General features: G+C 42.0%; 1 protein-coding gene across 1 annotated transcript in view; it reads left to right on the plus strand.

Annotated features, from left to right (window-relative positions):
- Window positions 1–26,412, plus strand: part of SLIT3 (slit guidance ligand 3) — a 762,848-nt gene that overhangs the window by 66,463 nt on the left and 669,973 nt on the right. The window contains 2 exon segments of the mRNA XM_004371219.2: window positions 1,817–1,888; window positions 9,227–9,298. Of these exon segments, the coding sequence (XP_004371276.1) occupies window positions 1,817–1,888; window positions 9,227–9,298 (144 nt within the window).

The following is a 26,412-nucleotide window of genomic DNA, read 5'->3' on the forward strand; positions in this document are numbered from 1 at the left end:
TTTTTGATGACGAACGTGATGCCATTCCTCTTCAATTTGTCATTCCTGGCATAGTAGGCCATATGATTTTCTGATTCAAAATGGCCATTACCTGTCCATTCCAGCTTACTAATGCCTAGAATATCAATCTTCAAGTGTTCCAATTCATTTTTGACGATTTCCAATTTTCCTAGATTCATACTTTGTACATTCCACGTTCTAATTATTAACGCATGTTTACAGCTGTTTCTTCTTATTTTGAGTTGTGCCACATCATGAAGGCCTTGAAAGCTGGACTCCATCCACATCATTAAGATTGACTCTACTTTGAGGAGGCAGCTCTTCCTCAGTTGTATTTTGAGTGCCTTCCAACTTGAGGGACTCATCTTCTGGCACTGTATCAGACAGCGTTCCACTGCTGTTCATAAGGTTTTCACTGGCCAATTTTTTTCAGAAGTAGACTGCAGGTCCTTCTTCCTAGTCTGTTTTAGTCTGGAAGCTCAGCTGAAACCTGTTCACCAAAGGTGACCCTGCTAGTATTTGAAATACCAGTGGCGAAGCTTCCAGTATCACAACAACATGGAAGCCACCATGACAAACTGAAAGACACGTATCCATTATTAAGAATTGTAAATACTATTCATGGTCTTTTTTTTTTTTTTTTTGCATCCGGTCTTCTTAGATAATTTTAGTGAACACAGAATATTTATACAGTTGTTTACAGGTTCATTCCTGACTTCAGTATGTCCTAAGCCTGGTTTTCCACCACCAGCTGTGCCCCCTCACCCCCACGACCCCAATACAACCGTAAGTCTTTAAGTTCTTCAATGGCAAATTCTCTCTGGAGCCATTTTCAGGAGCATAACCCTACAGCTTCAGGCAGGAATAAGCCCTGCAGATGTCCTTACCTAACGCTTGAGATTAGAAAAATTACCTGCACTATGTGCCAGGTATATACCATACTACTGTGTTGGGCTATTTAGTTCATTGTGATATGGTGTTTGCCCTTAGGGAATCTGGCATCTAATTGGAAAATAGACAAGCACTTAGCTAGGTATAAAAATCAGTCATGATTCTTTGGGTTTCAAGTGAGTAGAAAATTCATCTCAAAGTGGTTTAAGCCAAAATAGAAGAGAGATGGGATAGATTGGTTCATGTAACCTTGAAGTCCAGAGGTATCTGGATCCAGGCATGGGTGGATCTAGATCTCATACAATATCATCAGCAGTCATTCTCATTTTTTTTCTTCTGTTGGCTCAGGCTTCCAGTGTGTTGGCTTTCTTCTCATGTAAGCTTCTATCCATGGTAGCCAGATGATCTGGCAACACTTAAGAGCTTAGCAACCCCAGTAGAAGGAGAGCTATTGGGAATTTGAGTCATGTATCCATTTCTGAATCAATCAGAGGGATGGAAGCTGCTTATTGCTTATTTACTGTATGAGGTGCCCATCCCTGGAGCTGGGAAGAGGGGTCAGCCCCAGTTGTACTATGTAATCTGAGAGTTTGCGTAGGGGAGGCAGGGGCCTCCCAACGGAAAATCTGTTACCCGAAAAAGGGGAACAGAAGCCAGGCAGTTAAATAAAACAGAGCTCTACTACATACAGAATGAAAAGCTTATTCCATACAATGTCCTTAAGGTTAGTTGGGCATGCTCAGGGGATATCATTAATCACTGGAATTGCCTTTCCTCCAGTCCAAGCCAGTCTGCGTTGAATAGACCGTAAGTCTAACCTGCAAAATCCTGACAAGTGACATCCCTCCCGTCCAAGCCAGTCTGGGTTGAATAGACCATAAGTCTAACCTGCAACAGTCTGACCCTAATTTGTTCTCCATTGCAGCGACCTGGACAGAAATAATATCACCAGGATCACCAAGATGGACTTCGCTGGGCTCAGGAATCTTCGTGTCTTGTAAGTAGCAGATGGCTCTCCAGTGCATTTTCATTTTCAGCTCCTCAGCCTTGTGAAAATGTTGCACTGCCCTGATGTCACACCCCCAAGCCCTGGGCAACAGGGATTCACCACTCTGCAGCAGAAGGCCCTTCATTAGTGTACCCAGGCGCTCACAGATGTCTCATCCTGTGTCTCTCTGCTGCTAGCTGGAGAGCTAGACCGATAGAAGAAGTCAGTTCCAGTGACAGGGAAAAGAGAAGGCTGTAAATGATTAAATCAACATGCCCAGCTTCCAGGATGACAGCAATGTCAGGTTGACTAACCATGCTTCCCTTCCACAGAGATTATAATTTCTTCTCCAGCCTGTGCATTGAAGGGGCAATCAGAACAGAAGTTATTTATCTTGTTACTCAATGGAGAGAACGGGAAGAGAGAGAGAGAAAATCAGACAGGGTCAGAGCCCTTGCTGAACACCCACAGCTGTGCAGACAGGTAGCAAAATTTTGAGATGGGAGTTGGTAGAAGGGGGGAGCAAGGAATATCAGGTTTCATCGCTAAGTATTGAACACTCTCACCCATCCTTAAGTCTGTGAGTGATAAGAAGCTGCCCAAGTACTTGTCCACTGGGAAGTCTAAGACGTTCAGAGATACAAAAGAGGAGCAACTGGATCCTTTTTCCTTCTTGACCCAGAGGTTGATAATTATGGCTTCAGACCTGGAAGACAACCTAGCCAATTTGGTGACTGCTTTTTTCTTATTGTATCTGTGGAATTTTGGTTGATAAACCTTTAGCAGCTGAAGTCTTAGTATCTGAAGCCACCACCTTCTTCTTACCAATACCCTTTTATAATAGAATGAATTTTATGCTAGGGACAGGAAGTACTGGGTTCTTGTCTTGACTCAGAATTAAATGCCTGTGTGACTTTAGGCAAATCACTGTATCTCTTTGGACCTCAGTTTTCTCATCTGTAAAACAGATAATGAATAGTTGTAAGTCCCTTGTAACTTTCATTGCTGAGTCAGAATCAACTTGATGGCAAAGGGTTTGGTTTTATAACTTTCATAGTTACACATATAGTGCTTTATGGTTTTAATATTTTCATGAATAGTCTTTGTTTATCTTCACTACAATCTGTGAAGTATTACTGTTATAACATTGTTTTCCTGATTGAGAAGCAGTAGTAGCAATGATGATGATGATAACCAACATACACATGGTATTTACCATAGACCAAGCTCTATGCTACGTAGTCCTGGGCTGTCTCTGAGGTAGGTGCTATTATCAATGCCTTTTTACAACAGAGGAAACAAGCACAGATAGGTTAATGTTATGGATTAAATTGTATCCCCCCCCAAAATATGTGTTGAATTCCTGGCCCTTGTACCTGTGGATGCGATTCTTTTTGGAAGTAGGGTTTTTATTTTCTTATGTTAATGAGACCATACCAGTGTGGGGGGTGGGGGTAGGTCCTAAACCTAATCACTTCTGAGTTATAAAAAGCGTAGATTAGACACAGAGACACATACATGGAGGAAGACAGCTGCCATGTGAGCATCAGCTACAAGCCAAGGAACCCCAAGGGACCAAGGAATGTCCCTGGCTACGAACAAGGAAGGAGTCAGCACGGCCAAGACCCCAGTTTGACTTTTAGCCTCCAGAACTGTGAGAAAATGAAATTCTGTTCTTTAAAGCCGCCCACTTGTGGTATTTGTGTTGCAACAGCACTAGCAAGTTAAGACAGCTAAGTAGTTCCAGCTCCACATAGAAGGTGACAGAAGAAGTGGAATTAGAACCTATGATGGGCCCACAGGTTACAGACGTTTTCCCCACTGACGTGCTCTCCAGTCCTCTCTGGAGAACTCGCCATCCTAGGAGGGAGACCATACATACCCTATGCCATGTCTGTCTTTTGTCCTAAGCAGTCATTCCTCTGCCAAATGACCAACGGCCCTAACCAGGATGTGTGTGGGTTAGAGTTGGGGTTGGGGTCAGGGGTGGGGGAATTCTGTGGTTCAGTTTTCGGATGATTTTTATTGAAGAGACATAGGCAATAATCTCCTGATCCCAGGTAATTTGCCAATTTAAAAAATAGACGTTTGGCTTCTCTCTTTTCTTTACTTTTTCCTCTTCCTGCATCTGTAAGAGATTTTCTCTCTCACAAGTCAGAAATTTCACCTAATGTTTCATTTTTGAACAAAGTCAAAAATAACCCTTTGATTTTCTTACTGTTACATCAGAAAGGCTAATAAAAACCCCAATTTCCATATCTGCTCTCAGTAAATAGAATGTTTAAAATAATCACAAAAGATTGTATTAATATCCTCTGGATGGTTGACAGCATTCCTGTGACTAAAGTTTATCTTTTTGGTTAATTGGTTCATTCTTCTTTTTTTGATAAGCAATGTCAGAAAGCCTCCTCCTGCCCCTACTTTATAGGCTCTGTTAATATCCCATGTTTCATTATCTTCCTCATCAACTCAAAGACAATCCCATTCAAGTGGCCTTTTATTAACCATGGAAGAATCTGCTAGGTAGGATAGCTGAAATGCTTTCTAACTAATACCAATATAATATCCAGACGTTTTACCTGTATTTCCCCTCCATCTATTCTTTTTAGCTGAGTAACCTAGACAACTATCTTTTTTGAAAAGCTTCCATTACACCTTGGCACATTCCTGGTATCTGTTTCTTATTTATAGTCCACAGTGAAGCTAGAAAAGACTCAGTCGTCTTGAATAATTTGAGCTTGCCACCGATTTCCATGCAAAACTGTTAATACCGTGCAGGTAACCTGAATAGGCAAAATCAGATAAAATGGATTGGGGATCTTCAGTCTCATCCCAAGGCAATTTTCCCCAAATGAAGTGCATTCAAGGAGAAGATATAAGAATTACCCTTAATAATTCTTCCTCCCACAGGGTGGGTGTAGGAAAAGGTCTCTTCTGGTGGTATCAATTATATTCCCTTTCTTAGTCGTCTGTTGCAAGAACTCTGCTATGCCCACAATGTGGGAGCCAGCTTTATCCCAAATGAGGTTAATAAAGGAGTTAAACTCCGCCCCAGCCATCATCACATGGGGCAATTTCCGATTCTGATCCAGTATTTAAACTAAAAAATACATATAAAATAAAATAACGATGCCAAAATAGCTGAAAATGAACACAGTCTGTGCCACTCTAATTCAGAACAGACTCAAGGCATGGACAGCCCTTCTGGGTGTCTAGCTCTCCCTGGGTCCCCTGGTTCCCCTGTCCTCCTGCATCTGGTCAGTAAAATGAAGGTATGAAATCAATGGCTTTAGAGCATGCTTATAACTTGTGTCTCAGCCTAGAAGTCTGCATAGATTATTAGCTCCTTCATTCATTGATTCACTTGTTCATCAAATATTGATTATTTATCAAGCATTTAAGTGCCAGATATTAAGCTGGGCTCTGATAGATCTAGAAGATAGATCTGGAGGAGCCCTACATACCTTATCAGTCAGGGTCCCAGCAGGAAAAGATGGCACTCACATGGGGAAAATGAAGAGAACTACATAAAGAAGTTCTTTACAAATGTGTGGGCAGGATTAAGAAACCAAGAAGCCCTCAGGGGACAGCTTAGTCAACTGGCATTACATAGTTCACAAAAATTATGTTCTAGTTTGCTGAGTAGCATCTGGGGTCTTAAAAGCTTGTGAGCTACCACCTAAGATACAACGATTGATCTTTACTCATATGGAACAGAAGAGAATGAAAGAAATCACAGACTCAAAGAAGAAACTAGTCCATAGGACTAATAGCCCACATGAACCACAGCCTCTTCTAACCTGAGACCAGAAAACCTAGATGGTGCCTGGCTACCACTACCAACTGTTCTGATCAGGGGTGCAATAGAAGATCCTAGATAGAATGGGAGAAAAAGTAGAACAAAACTCAAATTCCTAAAAAAGGCCTTACTTACTGGACCAATAGAGCTAGAGAAACCCCAGAGACTAGCGCCCTAAGATACCCTTTGAACTTGGAATTGAAGCTATTTCTGCAGATCACCTTTTAGCCAAATGATAGATTGGCTTATAAAATAAACAATATCACCTGTGAATAATGTGCTCCCTTAAACAATTAACTATATGAGAGCAAACAGTCAACATTTAACCCAAAGGCAAAAATGAGAAGGCAAGGAGGGGAAGGGAAGCTAAACCAATGGAAACAGAACAAACAGAATGGAAATAATGAGAATGCTGACAGACTGTAAAAATTATAACCAATGGCATGGAACAATTTGTATAAAAATTGTTAAAGGGGAACCTAATTTAGTGTGTGAACTTTCACCTAAAACACAATAAAATCTTATTTTAAGAAAAGAAACCAAGAAGCCATGGTGTAGTTCCCTGGGGCTAGCCACATTGGAAAGCCACTGTTACCCCTGGGCCTGAAGGAGTAGCAGGAGGAAGTGGTTACAGAGCCCAGCAAAGTAGGGGCTACCTGATAGAACCTGTGGCCTTAAGTAGAGGGATACAGTCAACCTGAAGTGACTTGGCAGAGAAGGAGCCAGGGAAGAAATCCCACACCCTCACTCTCTTTTCACCCTGCTGGTGACTCCCACTGGCTGAATCCAACAGGATCCAGAAGTCGAGTGGACTCTGACTCATGGTGACCCTGTGTGTGTCAGAGTAGAACTGTGCTCCATAGGGTTTTTAATGGCTAATTTTTTAGAAGTAGATCACCAGGCTTTTCTTCTAAGGCGCCTCTGGGTGAATCGATCCTCCCACGTTTTGGTTAGCAGTGAGCACATTAACCGTTTGCACTACCCAGTGACTCTAGCTTCTTGATACAGCCATAAAGGTCAGCCTCCCAGGGTCTGAGAACGATGGAGAAGGGGCAGATGTAGATACAGATATCAGCCCTTCACATTTGCATTTCTTCTACTCATCTTTCTGAAAGAAGCTAGCAAGATTAGATCAGTTAATAAAAAACAAAGAGATTTATCTTAGGAGGTTGGAGAGAGGCTCCTCTAGAAACTCAGAAGGAATGTGACATCAGTGCCTTAGAGTTGGTCCTTGTAAAAATTGGGAAATAACGACAAACAAGCTCTGTGATTGATTGATTGATAGTGAAAAACTCAACTGAACAAACCCCCACTTATTAATTTCAGACTGGTTCACTGTTTAGCAAGATGTGTTAGTATGAGTCTATTAGCATACTGAGGCCCTCCTTGCCATATGTCCAAACAGAAAAGGAAGAGAAGGGAAGGGAATGAGCATTTATTAAACCTCTAATTGTACTCCAGATCCTGGGGTAGATGATTTACATCCTTTATTCCTTTTTAATTCTCACCAGAGCTTATGAGGTGTTTTATTTTCTTCATTTTACAAATGGGAAAACAGTCTCCGAGGGCTTGACCAGCTAGCCCAATATCATACTACCAGTTAGTAAGAAAGTAGGATAGGGATTCCAAGCCAAATCTGGAAAGCACACCAATCCAGGAGGGAGAGGTCCACCCCTACTAGCTGTGTGACTTAATAGAAATAACTTCTCCTTGGTCAAGTCTCTTACCCTCTCAGCTCAGTTGTTTCGATATCTGTTAAGTGAGGCATCTGTGAGAGAACAGAAGTAACATAAAAGTGTGAAGAGTTAGAGTGGACGAGGATCCTGGTGAACTGGGGAGCCCGTGTACCCTAGCTGACCATAGCGACAATACTCAGTTCCAGCCAGTTGTTGATATTTGGGAATGTGAGAACTGATTTTTCAAAAGGAGCATCTCTTGTGGTGTGTGTGTGTTTGTGTTTCTGTGTGCACGTGTAATATTACGATTTTTAAGTGTTGGTAATGAATTCAAGGAGTCCCTTTTGGCTGATAACTGAAAGGTTGGTGGTTCGAGTCCTCACAAAGGCACCTCCAAAGAAAGGATTGGCAATCTACTTCCAAAAAATCAGCCATTGAAAACCCTGTGGAACACACTTCTACTTTGACATATATGGAGTCACCATGAAGTCGGAATTGACTTGATAGCAACTGGTTTTTTAGTGAATTAAAAAAAAAATTGAAATACAAAATACCCCTTCCAGCTCTTCTAGACCAAGTCTAGAAACTTAATGGGTCCTAGACTAACCTTTCCTGGGCTTTGACCCAGTGTCCTTTTTAGTTTTTTGTTCTTCAAGTAAGCATCTATTAAGTGGCTGCTGTGCTAGGCAGCTAGGTTAGGGCTGGGAGTATGGTGATGCACAAGTTCCTACCCTCTTGGTCCTGAGGCATAGTGGATCTGAGATGGACTTGAAAATTAATCACAAGGGCCCAAGTGTTATACCTAAGAAGTGCAGGGGGTTATGAGTGTCTGAAAGGTGAAGGAGTGTCTTGGAAAGTTTCCTTTTGAAATGAAGACCTGTGTTCCCAAGACTACTCTTCCTTTCCTGCTTTTCCTTCAGGTGCTTCAGGAGACCTTTCCTTCTGCCTGATCTAGAGAAACCCACAGCCCTTCCCAACCTCTACCTTCCAAAGAAACACTCTTAATTCACCACTGCATCCCCCTGAATTCCACTCTCCCACCAAGTAGAATCAGTATCTTGCCCCAGCCCAGAGTCAGCCCTGAATGGAAACTATGCAGTTTCATTGCTTCCCTTTCCTACTGTTCAGCTAATCCATTTTAAGCTACCTTTTAATTTTTTTAAGTTAAGGAAACAAATGTTTCATTGTATGTTGAATTCTTAAGCTATGCCACGTGCATGAATCAAACTCACATAAGCAGAGTGTTCAGGTTTTCTAATCACCTGCTTGGAGGAGTTTGGGGGGGTCAACAAATCCATGGCTCGGGGTACAGAGACCTAGCTTTTGTGACCGCTGTCCTTATGCAGGGAGCAGCCAGACCCTGGACGAGGGGAGTTCCAGGGCCCAGGCTGGTTTTCTTGCCACAGGCAATTGTCCAACAGTAGCTTTGCGCTTTCCACTCAGAGGGTGACCCAGCGGCAGGGAGAGCAGGGAAGGCCCTTTCCTGTGAAGTATTTTTGAATTCTTGGAGGAGGGTGTTCCGAGGGAAGAGAGGCTGAGTATATATTGTGTTGTTTTTATAAGCAGCAGCTTTTACCTCTTCCTTTTCTGTGCAACACCCTGCAGTGCTTGGGGGGACATTTGCTGAGAACATTCTTAAAATAGAGGCATGGAAACCAATCTGTCAGGTAGAAGTGTGCAGGCGGTGAAACCCTGGTTACCGTGACTCCAAGCTGGGATGTGAGTTATCTTGTCCCACCAGCCTGGTCCCGGCCGTAGGGGCCCTGAGGGTGGCGGGAGGGGTCGAGTGACCCTGCCTGCATGGCCTGAAGCCTAGCGTGAGGACCCCTGAGCTAATTTTGTCCTTGATTGTTGCTGCCTTTGTGGTTCTAGGCATCTGGAAGACAACCAGGTCAGTGTCATAGAGAGAGGCGCCTTCCAGGATCTGAAGCAGCTGGAGCGATTGTGAGTACAGAGTAACCTCCTTTCTTGAAAAGTCCTTTTTTTTTTTTTCAATTGGCCTCATTGTGACCTTGCTAAAAAAAAAAAGTCTCCAATGTTTAATAAAGTTTTTACTATTATATTTGAAGCATATTAGATGCATGTTAAAGAGAGCCTGAGATCCATTTCAATTCTTTTTCTTTAGAAGATCTGTAATTGGCATCTGGGGGTTGTTTTTCTTCTTCTCAGGCCTGTGTTCTCTCTTGGTATCTGTATGCGGGGCTGTTTTTGCCCAAGCCTCAGCTTTCCCTTTCACCAAGGAGGGAAGCCTGCAGTTATCCCTGTCACGGAAACCAGCACTAGATACTCCCTCCTCCTCTGCACTGGGAGCAGGCTCGCTCTTGGGCCTCTCTTCCCAGCGCCCCCTCTGCCCCATTCTCGTGGGAGAGGAGGGACGAGCGAGTGGGCGAAGTCTTCAGCATGCTTGTGATGCTCTGAGTGAGCATCAGCTGTGTCAGGAAGCCCACACGTTTCCACGAGAGAATACATTGCCGGTGGTTTAAAAATAGGCCGGCTGTTCTGACTCTATCAGAGGGAGAGAGGAAAAGGGGTGGGTCTGGGAGATGATGGAGCCGCCATTTGTTTTGTTGATTAATGCTTTTGCAGAAAACTCTTGGGTCACTTTGCTGATTGGGGCTGCTCAGATGGTTAAGTGGGCAGCTTCACCTTTCCTCAGTTAATCACATCTGGCAGCTCATAACATCTGGATATGCGCTTTCTGCCCTTGAAGCACATATTGTCCCCAGGAGCACTTACTCATACTGGTGGGCGGCTCTAGTGAATGCTCCCCTCTGCATCCTCGACGACCTGACATTTTAGCCTCCTCCACTCCTATAGTTTGGGGACGTGGCTGCCACAGGTCACTGCTCCACTAGCTTACCTAGAAGGGTCGTGCTCTGTTTACCTGTTGACAAATCTGATTTACAGAGATGGGCTTGATGACCTATCTGCCACCAACTTGTTAGCCTTATGATCTGCCATTTTTTCCTATGGAGTCATTCCATATGAGACAACATGGGAAGGAGGAAGATCCTCACTGCTGTCCGTGGAAGCTTGCAGGTTGCAACAATGGGGAACAGCTTTCAGCAGAGCTTCCAGACTAGGACAGACTAGGACAGACTAGGAAGAAAGGCCTGGAGATCTACTTCTGAAAAATCAGCCAGTAAAAACTCTATGGACCATAATGGTCTGATCGTGGGGATGGTACAGGTCTGGCTAGTGTTTCAATCTGTTGTGCATGGGGCCGCCATGAGTCGGGGGCTGACTCGATGGCCGTCAACAACAACAGCATTAAAACTGAGCAAAATCCCTTACTTCTCTGTTGTATGAAATGTCTCATTTATGGTTCTCCTTCTAGGTCAAATGTCAGCATGTGATCTGCTGTTGTTCATTTGAAAATACGGCATGTATTACTGTTGTAAGGAAAAATAGTGATAAACATAATGAATTTTGTGTCTGTTTAAACTTTCATTTTTAAGTTTCTAAAAACTTAAATTCTTCGCCTAATTTAGACCAAGGAAAAAATAAAGCTTTTGTTGAACTTGCTTCCTTTGTGTGAACTATTCAACGTTTACATGGAAAGACAAATACATAGTCATTTGTGAAAAGGCTATTTCTTGCCTAGACCTCTGATTAGAAGGGTAGATAAATTCCCAATTTATTAATTTCATGTTTGTGGGAGGGAACAAATCGAGTGCCTTGGACACGCCAGGAACTATGCCACTATTTTATGTGCTGTTACTTTGTTGTTGTTGCTGTTGTTAGGTGCCATCGAGGCAGTTCTGACTCAGATGTGATCCTGTGTACAACAGAACAAAACACTGCCTGGTCCTGTGCCATCCTCAAAGTCATTGCTATGTTTGAGCCCATTGTTGTAGCCACTGTGTAAATCCATATCGTTGAAGGTCTTCCTCTTTTTCACTAACTCTGTACTTTACCAAGCATGATGTCCTTCTCCAGGTACTAGTCCCTCCTGATAACATGTACAAAGTACATGAGATGAAGTCTCTCACCATCCTTACTTCTAAGGAGCATTCTGGCTGTACTTCTTCCAAGACAGATTTGTTCATTCCTCTTGCAGTCCATGGTATATTCAATATTCTTAGCCAACACCATAATTCAAATGCATCAGTTCTTCTTCAGTCTTCTTATTGATGATCCAGCTTTTGCATGCATATGAGGCGATTGAAAAAACCATGGCTTGGATCAGGGGCACCTTTGTCTTCAAAGTGACGCCTTGGCTTTTTTAACACTTTAAAGAGATCTGTTGCAGCAGATTTGCCCAATGCAATTTGCCGTTTGATCTCTTGACTGCTGCTTCCATCAGTGTTGATTGTGGATCCAAGTAAAATGAAATCCTTGATGACTTCAATATCATGATGTTTATCATGATGTTGCTTGTTGATCCATTTGTGAGGATTTTTGTTTTCTTTATGTTGAGGTATAATCCATACTGAAGGCTGTAGTCTTTGATCTTCACCAGTAAGTGCTTCAAGTCCTCTTCACTTTCAGCAAGCAATGTTGTATCATCTGCATATCACAGGTTGTTAATGAGTCTTCCTCCAATTCTGATGTCACATTCTTCTTATATGGTCCAGCTTCTTGGATTATTTGCTCAGCATAAAGATTGAATAAGTATGGTGAAAGGATACAACCCTGAGACACACCATTCCTAATTTTAAACCATGCAGTTTCCCCTTGTTCTATTTGAATGACTGCCTCTTGGTGTATGTACAGGTTCCACATGAGCACAATTAAGTGTTCTGGAATTCCCAATCTTCGCAACGTTAACCATAATTTGTTATGATTCACACAGTCAAATGCTTTTTCATAGTAAATAAAACATAGGCAAACATCTTTCTGGTATTCTATACTTTCAGCCCGGATCCATCTGACATCAGCAATGATAGCCCTCATTCAATGTCATCTTCTGAATCTAGCTTGAATTTCTGGCAGTTCCTTGTCACTGTACTGTTGCAACCGTTTTTGAATGATCTTCCGCAAAATTTTACTTGTGTGTGATATTAATGATATTGTTCAATAATTTCTGCGTTCTGTTGGATCACCTTTCTATGGAATGGGCACAAATATGGATTTCTTCCAGTCGGTTGGCCAGGTAGCTGTCTTCCAAATTTCTTGGCATAGACAAGTGAACACTTTTAGCATTGCATCTATTTATTTAAACATCTCAATTGGTATTCCATCTGTTCCTGTAGGCTTAGTTTTTGCCAATGCCTTCAGTGCAGCTTGGACTTCTTCCTTTAATACCATCGGCTCTTGATCATATGCTACCCTCTGAAATGGTTGAACACTGACCATTTCATTTTGGTACAGTGACTCTCTGTATTCCTTCCATCTTCTTATGATGCTTTCTGCATTGTTCCGTATTTTGACCATAGAATCCTTCAATATTGCATCCCAAAGCTTAAATTTTTTCTTCAGTTCTTTCAGCGTGAGAAATGCCGGGCATGTTTTTCCTTTCTGGTTTTCTGTCTCCAGATCTTTGCACATTTCATTATAATAGTTTACTTTGTCTTCTCAAGCCGCGCTTTGAAATCTTATGTTTAGCTCTTTTATTTCATCATTTCTTCTATTCACTTCAGCTGCTGTATGTTCAGAAAAAGTTTCAGAGTCTCTTCTGACATCCATTTTGGTCTTTTCTTTCTTTCCTGTCTTTTTAATGATCTTTTGCTTTCTTCATGTATGATGTCTATGATGATTAAGATTGTGTGTCAACTTGGCTGGGCCATAATTCTCAGTGTTTATATGTGATCACTCCCATGATTGAATATGCTGTGAGCAGCCAATCAGTTGAAAGAAAGTTTCCTTGGGGGTGTGGCCTGCATCCAAATATTAGCAGACGTTCTGGCTTTTTGCTCACTCTGGATCCTGTGGCTGCCTCCTGTTCATCTGACCTCCGGTCCTTGGAACCTGAGCTATCAGCTTATCTGCCTGTCTTGGGATTCATCGATTTTCACAGCTAGTGAGCAGAGCCCTGCTCTCTGACCTGCCGATCTTGGGTTCACCAGCCCCTGTGGCTACGTGAATTGGGAGAAGCCTCTATCCTAATCCATGGACTTGGGCCATTCCAGCCTCTACAATCACGTGAGCTGTTTCTATGATATAAATCTCTCTCTCTGTATATTTATACGCTTTACTGGTTTTACTTGTCTAGAGAACCCAGGCTAAGTCAATGTGCTTGGTGTCATTCCACAGCTCGTCTGGTCCTTGGTCATTAATGTTTAATGTGTCACATCTATTCTTGAGATGGTCTCTAAATTCAAGTGGGATATACTCAAGGTCTACTTTGGCTCTCATGGACTTGTTTTAATTTTCTTTAGCTTTAACTTGAATTTGCATATGAACAATTGATTGTCTGTTCCACCATCGGCCGCTGGCTTTGTTCTATCTGATGATATTGAGCTTCTCCATATTCTCTTTCCACAGATATGATTGATTTGATTCCTGTGTATTCCATTGGGTGACGTCCATTTGCATAGTCACCATTTATGTTGTGGAAAAAAGGTTTTTGCAATGAAGAAGTCATTGGTCTTACACAATTCTGTCATGCGATCTCCCACATCGTTTCTATCACCAAGGACATATTTTCCAACTACCAATCTTTCTTCTTTGTTTCCAGCTTGAGCATTGCAATCACCAGTAATTATCAATGCATCTTGACTGCATGTTTGATCAATTGCAGACTGCAGAAGTTGGTAAATATCCTCAATTTCATCATCTTTGGCATTAGTTATTGGTTTATAAATTTGAATAATAGTCTTATTAACTGGTCTTCTTTGTGGGTGTATGGATATTATCCTATCACTGACAGTGTTGTACTTCAGGATAGATCTTGAAATGTTCTTTTTGACAATGAATGTGACACCATTCCTCTTCAGTTTGTCTTTCCTGGCATAGTAGACCATATGATTGTCTGATTCAAAATGGCCACTACCGGTCCATTTCAGCTCATTAATGCCTAGGATATTGATCTTCAAGCATTCCATTTGACTTTTGACAACTTCTGGTTTTCCTAGATTCATACTTTGCACATTCCAATTTCTGATTATTAATGCATATTTGCAGCTGTTTCTTCTCAATTTAAGTTGTACCACATCAGCAAATGAAGGTCCCAAAAGCTTGACACCATCCATGTCATTAAGGTTGACTCTACTTTAAGGAGGCAGCTCTTCCCCAGTCGTATTTTGAGTGCCTTCCAACCTGAAGGGCTCATCTTCGGACACTATATCAGACAGTGTTCAACTGCTATTCATAAGGTTTTCACTGGCCAATTTTTTTAGAAGTAGATCACCAGGTCCTTCTTTATCATCTGTCTTAGTCTGTTACTTTATCCCCATGCAATTCCTATGAGGTGTTGTTACCTTCATTTTGCAAATGAAGAAACAGGGATCCATGGAGGTTAAGCCAAAGAATTGTCAGTGGGGAGTCAAGATTCAGAGCCACATCTGTCTGACATCAAAGCCCACGCCTTTTCATACTTCTGTGCTGTAGACTTTCAATGAAGTGTTATCGTTAGCAATAGCCCTGCAAATAGCCTCTCACATACCCATTTAACTCCAGGGAATATCAGCAAAATATTTTGGCTAAAGACCCTTTTCTTTGGCTTTGTGAACAAGGCTGAAATACCGTGCCTATCTAGGGAATGGAAGAGATTACAATTCCAGAGTAAACCTGGCTATTTCTCTATTTCAGAGTAATAGTTGGATAATGCTGACTGCTGTACTAGATAAACCCTCAAATCTCAGCGACTTAACACAGTGGAAGTTTATTTCTTATTGATATAAAATTCAATATGAATGTTCCTGATTTCTGGGCCTCTCTCCTCCAGGTGGAGACTCAGGACTCAGATGCTTCCATTCCTTGGTTCTGCCATCTTTAAATCTTGGTTTCCATGGAAGCAATGTCTATCTGCATCAAACCAATGGAAGGGAAAACAGCATGAAGAGTTAGATGTGGGAGGTTCTCATGGGCAAGACCTAGAAGAAGTACATGTCTCTTCCACTTAAATACTTTGGGCTAGAACTTAATCACATGGCCACAGTAAACTTTAAGGAAGGCTGGGAAAGGTAGTTGAGCTGTGCGTCCAGGAGAAGAGTAAACAGTCTTAGTGAACAGATAGCCAATCTCTGACTTATTTTACAAATGAGCTGAAGAAGCACTTGGTCAGCAAGAAGTATGGAAGTACCGGCAGCTGTAGTAGTATGCCCAGCTGGAGTTGTTGTTGTTGTTGTTAGTTGCCATCGAGTCAGCTTCGACTCATGGTGACCCCATGTACAACAGAACAAAACAATGTCTGGTCCAGTACCATCTTCATAATCATTGGTATGCTCAAGTCCATTGTTGTAGCTACTGTGTATTTTGAGTGTCTTTCAACCATGGAGGTTCATCTTCCAGCACTATATCGGACAGTATTCTTTTGTGATCCATAGGGTTTTCATTGACTAATTTTCAGAAGCAGATTGCCAGGTCTTTCTTCCTAGTCTGTTTTGGTCTGGAAGCTCTGCTGAAACCTGCCCACTGTGGGTGACCCTGTTGGTATTTGAAATACTGGTGGCATAGCTTCCAGCATCAAAGCAACACGCAAGCCACAGTATGACAAACTGACAGATGGGTGGTGGTTCCTGGGTATACACCCTACAAGAAGACATATACAAGAATACTCATAGAAGCACTATTTGTAGTAGCTCCAAACTGAAACAAGCCAAGTGTACATCAACATTAGAATAAGTAAATAAATTGTGGTATATTCATACAATGGAATAGAGATGAAAACATTAACAACAGAAAAAACTACTGCTACCTGTAACAACAGGGATAAATCTCAGAAACATAATGAGTTGTAAAAAGGTAGAAGTGAAAGAATATCCATTACTTGATTCCATAGATGTAAATTTCAAAAACAGGCAACACTAAGCTATTGTGTTAGAAGTCAGGGTAGAATTCATCATTGGAGGGTTATAAATGGAAGGGATCATTAGGGGACTTTGGGGTATATAATTATCTGTTTCTTGATCTAGGTAGAGGTTTTATGGACATGTTCACTGGGTGAAAATCCCTCAAGCCATACAGTTAGATTTGTGTGTTTTTCTATTTGTGTATTATACTTTGAAAGGATAATTTATTTTAAAAAGAGACTTAAGAGACAGATATAATAACCAAATGCAATGCATGGTTCTTATTTGAAACGTGGTTTGAAGAAACAAATGTATAAAATAAAATTTGGGAACAGAGAAATCTGAACATGGACTAGGTATCAGATGATGTTAGGCAATTATTTTGTTTGGTGTGATAATGGTACCCTTGCTAGGTAAGAGAAGTTCTTTAATTTTTTGGAGATGCATGAAGTATTTAGGGATCAAGTGTCTTGATATCTATAATTTACTTTCAAATTTCAGTAAAGAAAGCAAAACAGATATTGCAAAATGAAAACAATTGTTAAATCCAAGTGGTAGGTATATGGATGTTCAACGCATATTTCTCCTTTTCTGTATGTGTGACCATTTTCATGATTAAAAAAAAAGTGAAAAGAAACATATCTTTTTAAAGTACCATGTCTTTTTACAGAGAGAGACACTGAAAGTTCAGGTAACTTGCCATGCTGAGATCTAAACTCAGGGTTGTTCTAAATCTGGGTGTTGTGAAAAAAAAACATAACATTCAGGAGCTGGAAGGAGAATGAGATATTGTATTATCCAATTTCCTCATTTTACAGACAAGTAAACAGGCTAGAGAGGAATCTGACTTCCATGAAATTTTAATGCAGCATGCAGTGTTTGAGATGTTGAGTTGCCTTGGTGTTAGCTCTGTTCTTCCAAAGAGCAGAAAAACAATGATGTTTTCCTTAGCTGTAGCTCAGGGTTCACATTTACTCTTTAATTAAATATGAAATAAGTCATTAGATTATATATGAAAATGCATATGTGTGGAAAATATACATTTTTCAATTACTGCAAGAGTTATTTTTTTCCTGGTGCATAGAACCCTGCTTGTCCCACCAGAACTGATGTGTTATATTCCTTGAGCTGATCGTTTAGAGGCCAGACACCCAAACAGCCCATGAATGTGGCTTTTTCTTCATTTGGCCTCATTTGTATCAACATCAAAGCCTTACCATTGTTATTAACTCAGAATTATGGACAGAGTTTTCTTTGTGAAATATATAGCCTGCGGTGTCTACCCTTAAATTGCTCTAAGTCCATGAAAAACACTCCAGTGTCTGTGTGGGTATAAACTGCCAACACCAGAAACACCACTGTTGACAGATTTCTGATTGGATTATTTTATTATTTCTTTTTTTAAAAAACAAACAAACAAACAAAAAACCAAAACATAACTTCTATCTTGGAATATATTTTCCATTGACCCCTTAAGACTTGCAAGACAGAATGAAGGGAAGCTGTAAAACTAGGGAGACATTGGGGGAAAATTAAAAGCTAGAGAAGGTTTCCAAGACCCTCAGAAGGTCCAGGTGGGATGGTACCCCTCCAGTGGAAGGCCAGCCCTGCTTGGTTCCCTCCTACTGGGCTCTCTTCCCTGGATGCATTGTGAGGACCAAGGCAGATGAGGAGGAGGTTGTGGGGAGACTTCAGCCTAAAGTCTTCAAATGATTATCTATTGGAGAACAGAGCCATCTCTCTTGAGAACAAAACTTGGGGATATAGGCTTAATGATAGTGGAGATTTAAGCAAATCAAGTGGGAAGGAAGTAGAATATAGCAGTAAGGAGCATGGGCTCTGGATTCCTGGACCAAACTTACTGGTTGTTAGACCTTGGACAAATGAATGAACCTTTCTGAGCCTCAGTTGCCTCATCTGTAAGACACCTATATATCTACCTCATAGGGTTGTTGGCAGAATTAAATAGCATATTTGCAAAGAGACTTGCATGGTATCTGGCCCATAGTAAATGCTCGTAAGTATTTCACTGCAGTCTTGGAAGCAGGACTGAAAAAAAGAGAAAGACTGGTTCCATGTTCCTGGGGAATCGGTAAGACAGCCATTTTCAGATATTTTTCCAGCAACTTCCCCCCTCACCACACGAACCTCCCCCTAAAGGGGGCTCTAGAAATATTTTTCGTCCTGTGTATTAGACAATTCAATTTCACAAACATTTATTGATTATAAACTATGTGCCAGGTGCTATATTAATATTAGAATTTTTGAGAAGAATACAGTGGAATCTTTGCCCTCAAGGAACTTATAGCCTATTAGGAAGACAAGTCTGTAAACATATATCTTTCAACATGGTGGATACTGAACCTTGGCGAGTACCGAGGGAGTAATTGCCTCTACTGGTGAGTCAGGGAAGCCTTCACCTTCTGAATCGAGTCTTGAAAATCAAATAGTAGTGCATATTAGGATCACTAGTTTGGAAAAGAATGATGCATCTGGGGTTGTTTAACAGCGGGGCAAGAGCAGCAAAGCCTATTGTCCAGAAATTTCCACAGGCCTTTGATATGCTAATTTAGTTAGAGTGTTTGTATGGTTAACAGTTTAGAGATTAAATGCATGGACTCTTGAGTTAGGACAGACCTGGATTTGAACCTGGATAAATCTTCTCATTTCACTTACCAGCCAAGAGCCCTGGTACTCATAGCTCTGAGTACCAAGTGTTAAATAGGGTTAACCATCATTGAGTGCTACCTCCACCAGTTGCTGTTGAATGGATTCTGACCCATGGTGGTCCCATGTGTGTCAGAGTAGAACTGTGCTCCATAGTGTTTTCAATGACTTATTTTTCGGAAGTAGATCAATAGGCCTTTCTTCTCAGGTGCCTCTGGATGGACTCAAACTTCCAGCCTTTCTCTCAGCAACTGAGTGTGTTAACTGTTTGCACCACCCAGGGACTCCTCCTTGAGTGCAGTTACCTGTTTAATATAGATTTGTCTCTAATGTTAGCATGGAAGATAAAAAGTGAAAACAATTGTAATTATTGGCAGTTATAGCTCCCATAAACAATACACATAGGGGCCATTTTAACTGAAAAATACCTTTGGACACCAGAATCACCCTCGACATAATATTCACACCACAAGCAGCACATGAGGACTGAGAGACTATGGGAAGAGCAGATTTATATCTCTCATCTCAGGATTACTCAGGGGTACGTGTTCATTAAGAATGGCTGGTGGGACCTTCTGCACCTTTTATTTCTCCCCTTGCTTTTCTCCTTTAATTCTTTTTCTAAATTTTATTTTGTTGTTGAGAATATACACAACAAAATATATACCAATTAAACAGTTTCTACATGTACAATTTAGTGACATTGATCATATTCTTCTAGCTGTATAATCATTCTCACCCTCCTTTTCTGAGTTTGTTCCCTCCTCATTAACATAAACTCACTGCCCTCTAAGGTTTCTATCTAGTCTTTCGAGTTGTTGTTGTCAGTTTGATCACATATATATAGTTCTTAAAAGAGCATAATACTCAAGGCAAGCCTTTTTTACTAGTAAGCTAAACTATTGTTCAGTTTTAAGATGACTTCAGGGGATATTTTTGGTTTAAGGTTTAAAGATTATCTCAGGGCAATAGTTTCAGGGGTTCGTCCACCTCCTATGCACCAGAAAGTCTAGAGTTCATGAGAATTTGAAATTCTGTTCTGCATTTTCCCACATTTGATCAGGATTCTTCTATGGAATTTTTGATCAAAGTGTTTGGTGATGGTACCTGGGCACCATCTAGTTCTGGTCTCATAGCAAAGGAGGCAGTTGTTCATGGAGGCAATTAGCCACACATTCCATATCCTCCTCCTGTTCCTGACTCTCCTTCTGTTGCTCCAGATGAATAAAGACCAATTGTTGTGCCTTGGATGGCCAGTTGTAAGCTTTTAAGACTCCCGGCACTTATGCAATGAACTAGGAGGTGGAACAGAAGCACTAAATACATTATTAGGCCAATTAACTGAGTTGTCCCATGAAACCATGACCCTAAACCTCCAAACCAAGGAACCAAATGCCATGAAGTGTTTGGTTGTACATAGCAGCCGCAGCAGCTACTCTTTTTTGTTGTTGTTGTAAATATATCTATCATACAGCCTTTGCCAGTTCAACTTTTTAGAGGTGTACAACTGTAAAAATGGCTTGAGGGTAGTGTCTGACCTCCTCCAACCCCACAAGGGGGAAGGAGAACCAAGATCAACAGCCCAAGGCTGATTTTCGTAAGGCAGAGGTCAAACATGCGTCCTCTCTGCCATCTTCACCAATTTTGACACCAACCGGCCCTCCCACAGCACTCTCTACTGGGTTCAATAATTCATTGCAGTGGCCACACAGAACTCACTGACCATACTCACGATTATGGGGTTTATTAGGGAAGTATCAGTTAGAGGCTCAGGAACACTCAGGGTACAGTTCTTCCATCAGGACAGCCTCTTCCCAGCTGTGCTCACAGGCATACTTCTCCCTGGCCCTCAGTCTCTGCCCAAAGGTGCTCAGCTTTCTCTCCCTGTGGGCCCGGAAGCCCACTGTGCCATCTCTGCTGCCAAGTCTTTCCTGCTGGTCTCTCCTTCCGTGGTGGTGATGGGCTCTTCCTCTCTGCTCTGGAATTGGCTCTCTTTTATGGCAAAACTGACCTGTCCCCTTGGTAGGCCACAATTACCCTATCAGACAGTCCCACCCAATCACCTGGGTGGGAGTTACAAGACCATGGCTAGAAAGGCCACACACAAAAGTAATTAATCATACCGCAACAACTTGTTGACCACAATTACAATAATCGGCCGTGCAATACCCTTAATCAACGTGATTTTCCATCCTCATTAACCCCCTTTTCCTCTCCCTCCCCCCACCACTAATAACCTTTGGTCTCTATACAATTGCCTATGAAAAGACGCTCAGCCTCATTAGCCATCAGCGAGATGCAAATCAAAACCACAATGAGATGCCATTTCACTCTCACAAAGATGGCTAAGGGGCCCTGGTGGCACAGTGGGTAAGCGTTTGGTGTAATCAAAAGGTCAGCAGTTCAAATCCATCACCTGCTCCTTGGAAACCCTATGGGGCAGTTCTACTCTGTCCTGTAGTGTTGCTATGAGTTGGAATTGACTCGACAGCAACAGGTTTGTTTTTTTGGTTAAGATGGCTAAGATTAAAAAACTAAATAACAAATGTTGGCAAGGACGTGGGGAAATTGGAACCCTTATCCAGTGCTGGTGGGAGTGCAAAATGGTACAGCCATTGTGGAAAACAGTGTGGCGGTTCCTCAAAAAACTAAAAATACAACTACCATATGACCCAGCAATTCCACTCCTCAGTATATACCCAAAAGACTTGAAAGCAGTGACTGAAAAAGAGATCTGTATGCCAACGCTCATTGCAGCACTGTGCACAATAACCAAAAGATGGAAACAGTCTAAATGCCCATTAACAAACGAACGGATAAACAAAATGTGGTATATACATACAATGGAATACTACTCAGCCAGAGGGAGAAATGAAGTCTTTGATACATGCTACACTGTGGATGGAGCTTGAAGACGTTATGCTGTGCAAAATAAGCCAATCACAAAAGGATAAATATTGTATTACCTCACTTCTTTAATTTTTGCTGTTAGATTTACTTACAAGTGCATATTTGCATAGTCTTCACTCAGTAAATTTAACCCCCTCCCCACTCACTTCGTCCTCTTCTTCATCATCATCATCATCATCACAGGTGTTATAAGAGCGATAAATAAGGAAAGAGAGTAGATTATTTAACCAGGTGGACCAAAGGACTACATTTTTACTCATTGGCCTTTTGCCACCTCTTAGGCCAAATACCTCATGCCAAATGCATGCCAGATTGGCTCCCTGTCTACTTTCTCTTGTTAACAGTTCTTGAAGCGTGTTTCTTCATCTGAAAAAATGGGTCAAATAATATTTTCTGTCTGATAGGAGTCTGGGTGTTGTCAGAAAGTATGTATCTGTTAATGTACTCTAAAAAGACAAACAGATAAAACAATGCAAATCATTATTAATATTTCTCTATTTACTATTTTTTGGGGTGAGGGGGCATATAACCATCTTAGAGTTGTGTCCAACTCTTTTCCCTGAATGCCTCGAAGATCAAAAAAACCATCTTTTAAAACCTTTGTTTTATTCCCTTTCTTTATATCTCTTTTTTGCTAGAATTTTTAAAAAAAAGTGTTGAAGTAGCAATTTTCTCATTTCAAAGTGTAACAAGGAGAATTCCTCTAAATGTGGGAATATGCCAGACCGCCCCCCGCAAAAAAAAAGCTTGTATGTTTGTCTTTCTCTCTCTCTGTGTCCCTCTCTCTTCTCTCTGTCCCTGTCTCTCTCTCTCTGTATGTGTGGCTTCTCCAAGATGTAGAGGTTTGGAATAAAACGGTAATTGACCTTTAATGAGAGAGCCCAGAGAACCGCTTCTGTATATTATATGGCTGTGAGGTGGATTTTAAATGTTTGATTAAGTTATTACAGTGTTTTGCTTTGGCATAATGTACTATAAATTCACGATTGCTGGCCAAAGCAATTAGTCGGTAGAGAAGAATAAATTGTTTTGAGAGGTGCTTCAAAACCTGGATTTTATTCTCTTGGAAAGACAGGGCTTTAAATAAATCACATAATTCAAATGAGAATTTCCATAATTAAGGTTCTAACTAGGAAAATCTCTAGGAGCTTTAGAGCAGGAAAATGAAGGAGGACATGCCAGGCTGCTGTGATTTTCTTTCTTTCGTATTTTAATTTGTCTTAAGTGTGCTACTTGTTTTTTTAGGGGCCCAGAGACCAAACAGCACACAAAAAAGCACATATAGTTTATCTCTGAGATGTGAGGGCTATGGGGAGATCTGCCAAAAAATATAACGGGTCCAGGATACCTCTTGCTTTACAGTGATCCAAATGGTTATAGGCCCCTGGCAACTGCACTCATGTTGTTACCTGGAGAATTTCTGCTTGGCCATCCTCCCTCCACATCACCCAGTAATTTCACTCCCTGACAGCTTTCATGTTTCCAGAATACGTCCCCCTGGCTTCTGTCGCTTTAGGAAATCTCTTTAAATGGCAGCGCCTTTCTCTTGGGCAGTCTTTCTGGCTGTCGGCCTCAGACTCTCTCCCCAAGATTCTTCCAGCTGTTTCCTCAAAGTCCCACAGCCTCTCCCCAGCACTGCCAGGCTCTTCTCCCGGGAGTTCCTAAATAAATAAAATGTGATTACATTTATGTGATTGGCTCTTGCACTGCTCTATTTATTTGATATATGTACACACTAGAGAACTTTATACTGTACAGTGTACAAATAGACCATTTATAATTGATTAAGTAGGGCAATTGCGGTCATTTCTAGAAAAACTATGCCATCAGGCCCTTCCTTGGGATCCGGGGCCCTTATTATGACATTGTTTCTATGGAATCAAATAAGATAAAGTTGAGACAGAAGCCCTTTGTAGAAAACTATAGAGTGCTACCCACGTGGTATTGCTAGGATGCTGATTTTTGTTGGAAATCAGGAACTTGGGCTGCATCCTCAGGCTGCTTCTGTCTGAATCTCAGCTCCCCTACTACCAGCATGCAGCCTTGGGCAAGGGCCTTAATCTCATCTGTAAATGGGGTAATAGCATTACCTACCCCAGAGCTGTTGAGAGGATTAAATGAGATAATGCATGTAAAGTGTTAACAAGGCGCCTGAAACAAAGTAAGTGCTTAATAAACATTAACTGTTAATGGCATCATCATCTTCATTATCTGATTGATTTAAATGACGTAATTTAGTATATCAAATCTCTTGCAAGAACGTAAGCAATTGTAGATTTGAGGATGGAAGCTTCAGCTACTCCATGTCTCAAGAATGCTCAAGTATGTGCATCCTTTATATAATGACCAGCCAGGGATAGCCACCACAGTCACCTGGGCACAGGAACACTCCTCTCTCTCTAGTGACATCCATGTCTCCCATTTACCCATGATCCTGCAGATTTGCTGCCACCTGGGACCCACCCTTTTCCAAGCTGGTCCCTACTTCCTACAAGGTGGGGCGGGAGTGACAGGACTGAAGGAGGCAGAGTGAGGGAAGTGGGAAGTTCAGCTAAAGTCCCTGCCTGTTCCCCAGCCCTAGTGCACATCTCACAGAGGGTACCCCCTGGCTCAGAATGTTCAAATCCTCCCCCACAGCATCCTACGTTGTAAGATATCTAAGGGAATCTAGGCTGGGTGTTATCAAAAAATGAAGGTGAATCTTACTTGAATCTTTGTGTAAACTGAGACCATCATCACCTCCTCTATAGATTATGACAAAGCAGGAGGAAGGATTGAGGATAATGTCAGAAGGTGGTTTTTGACGTTGACCTTAACCTTGCCCTTAGGATAAATGAATAACACTTTTATTAAGCACCTACTGTATGTCAGACACTGTGCTTGGTGCTTTGCACACACTGTCCAATTTCTTTCTGAGTTATCCTGCAAGGCAGGTATTATGATCAGCATTTTACAGATGAAGAAAGTAACTTCTTCCAGTCCCACAGAGCAGAGGCTGGCACCTGGGCCCAAAGCTTAGGCTCTTTTTGGTATGCCTTCAGGTCTCCATGGGACTCTGTTTTTGTGTCAGGGACTAAGTTGTGGGGAGAGGGAGGCAGAACTAGTTATAAGGCCACTTCCTATTCCATCCCAAAAGTGGGGAGAGGGCAAACAGAAGAAGAGGGGCTGAGGAAGGGTCCATCCCCTCCCACCAAAGGTGTTAGAGGCTGGAGATTTCTCCCTCACAGAAGCCCAGTCATTCAGCTTTACTCTCTAGTCCTTCTCTCCCTAAGAACCCTTGGGTACACTGGCCTTTGTACCTTCGTGAGTGCCCATTCCCCAGCTGTGAGGGAGTGGCTACTGGGCATGAAGCTGGAGATTCCACATACCTGGGGTGGCAGAGACTGGGGGTGGTGTGGGAGAGGGGGAACATAGAACAAGAGGGGGAGGAGTAAGGGCTGCATTCTAAGTGCCCTCTTTCAAGGCACCTCATTGTCTCCTTCTCCACTGCCACTCAGCTTACTCAAGCCAAGGTCATCTCTTGCCTGAAGGACCACAGACCCCTCTTTGACTTCTCTGCTTCTACGCTGACCCCAGGCAAAATGTTCTCCATACTAGAGTAGCCAGAGTGAGCTTCTCAAACTGTGCCACTGTCTTTAAAATCCTTCAGTGGCTTCCCTTGGCTTAAAATCAAGCTTTAGTTCCTTGCCATGGCCCTCAGGCCCCTGGAGGATCTGGCCTCTGCCTCCCTCTCCAGCCCCATCACACATCCCTCTCCCCTCACTCTCTGCTTTCCCTCTACCTAGAAATCTCTCCCTCCTCTCACTTAGAGGACAGTGCTGGTTCAGTGGTAGAATTCTCGCCTTCCATGCAGGAGACCTGGGTTCGATTCCCAGCCCATGCAACTCATGTGCAGCCACCACCCATCTGTCAGTGAAGGCTTGCATGTTGCCAGGATGCTGAACAGGTTTCAGTGAAGCTTCTAGACTAAGATGGACTATGAAGAAAGGCCTGGTGATCTTCTGAAAATCAACCAATGAAAGCCCTATGGATTGCAGCAGTCTGATCCACAACCCATCATGGGGATGGTGCAGGACCAGGCAACATTTCCTTCCATTGTGTATAAAGTCATCATGAATCAAGGGCCGACTTCGTGGCAGCTAACAACAACCTCCTCACTTAGTAACCACCATTCATCCACCCTCTCTCAGCAAAACAGTCACTTCCTCAGGGGAACCTTCTTGACCCTCCATGCCCAGTAGAATTCCTCCCAAACATTCTTACAGGACTGTGAACTTTCCTGATCTCAGGCTTTATTTATGCATTTGCTAGTGATTTGGGATTTACGTTTGTTTCCCTCATTCAACTGTACACCCCTTGAAATGGAAGCCATGTCTGTTTGGTTTGTTCTCATCAAGGTTATTACTAGCGCCTAACTTAGTGCCTGGCCAGAGCTAGCACTTATTAAATGTCTTAGGCTGGGTTTTCTAGACCAGTGAAGCATATATATATATATATACACACACACACACACACACACACACACACACACGTATGTGTAGAGACAGAGAGGGAGAGAGATTTATCTCAAGGGAATGGCTCATGCAG

The sequence above is a fragment of the Trichechus manatus genome, unplaced genomic scaffold, assembly GCF_000243295.1.
Source record: "Trichechus manatus latirostris isolate Lorelei unplaced genomic scaffold, TriManLat1.0 scaffold00011, whole genome shotgun sequence".
Taxonomy (NCBI): Eukaryota; Metazoa; Chordata; class Mammalia; order Sirenia; family Trichechidae; genus Trichechus; species Trichechus manatus.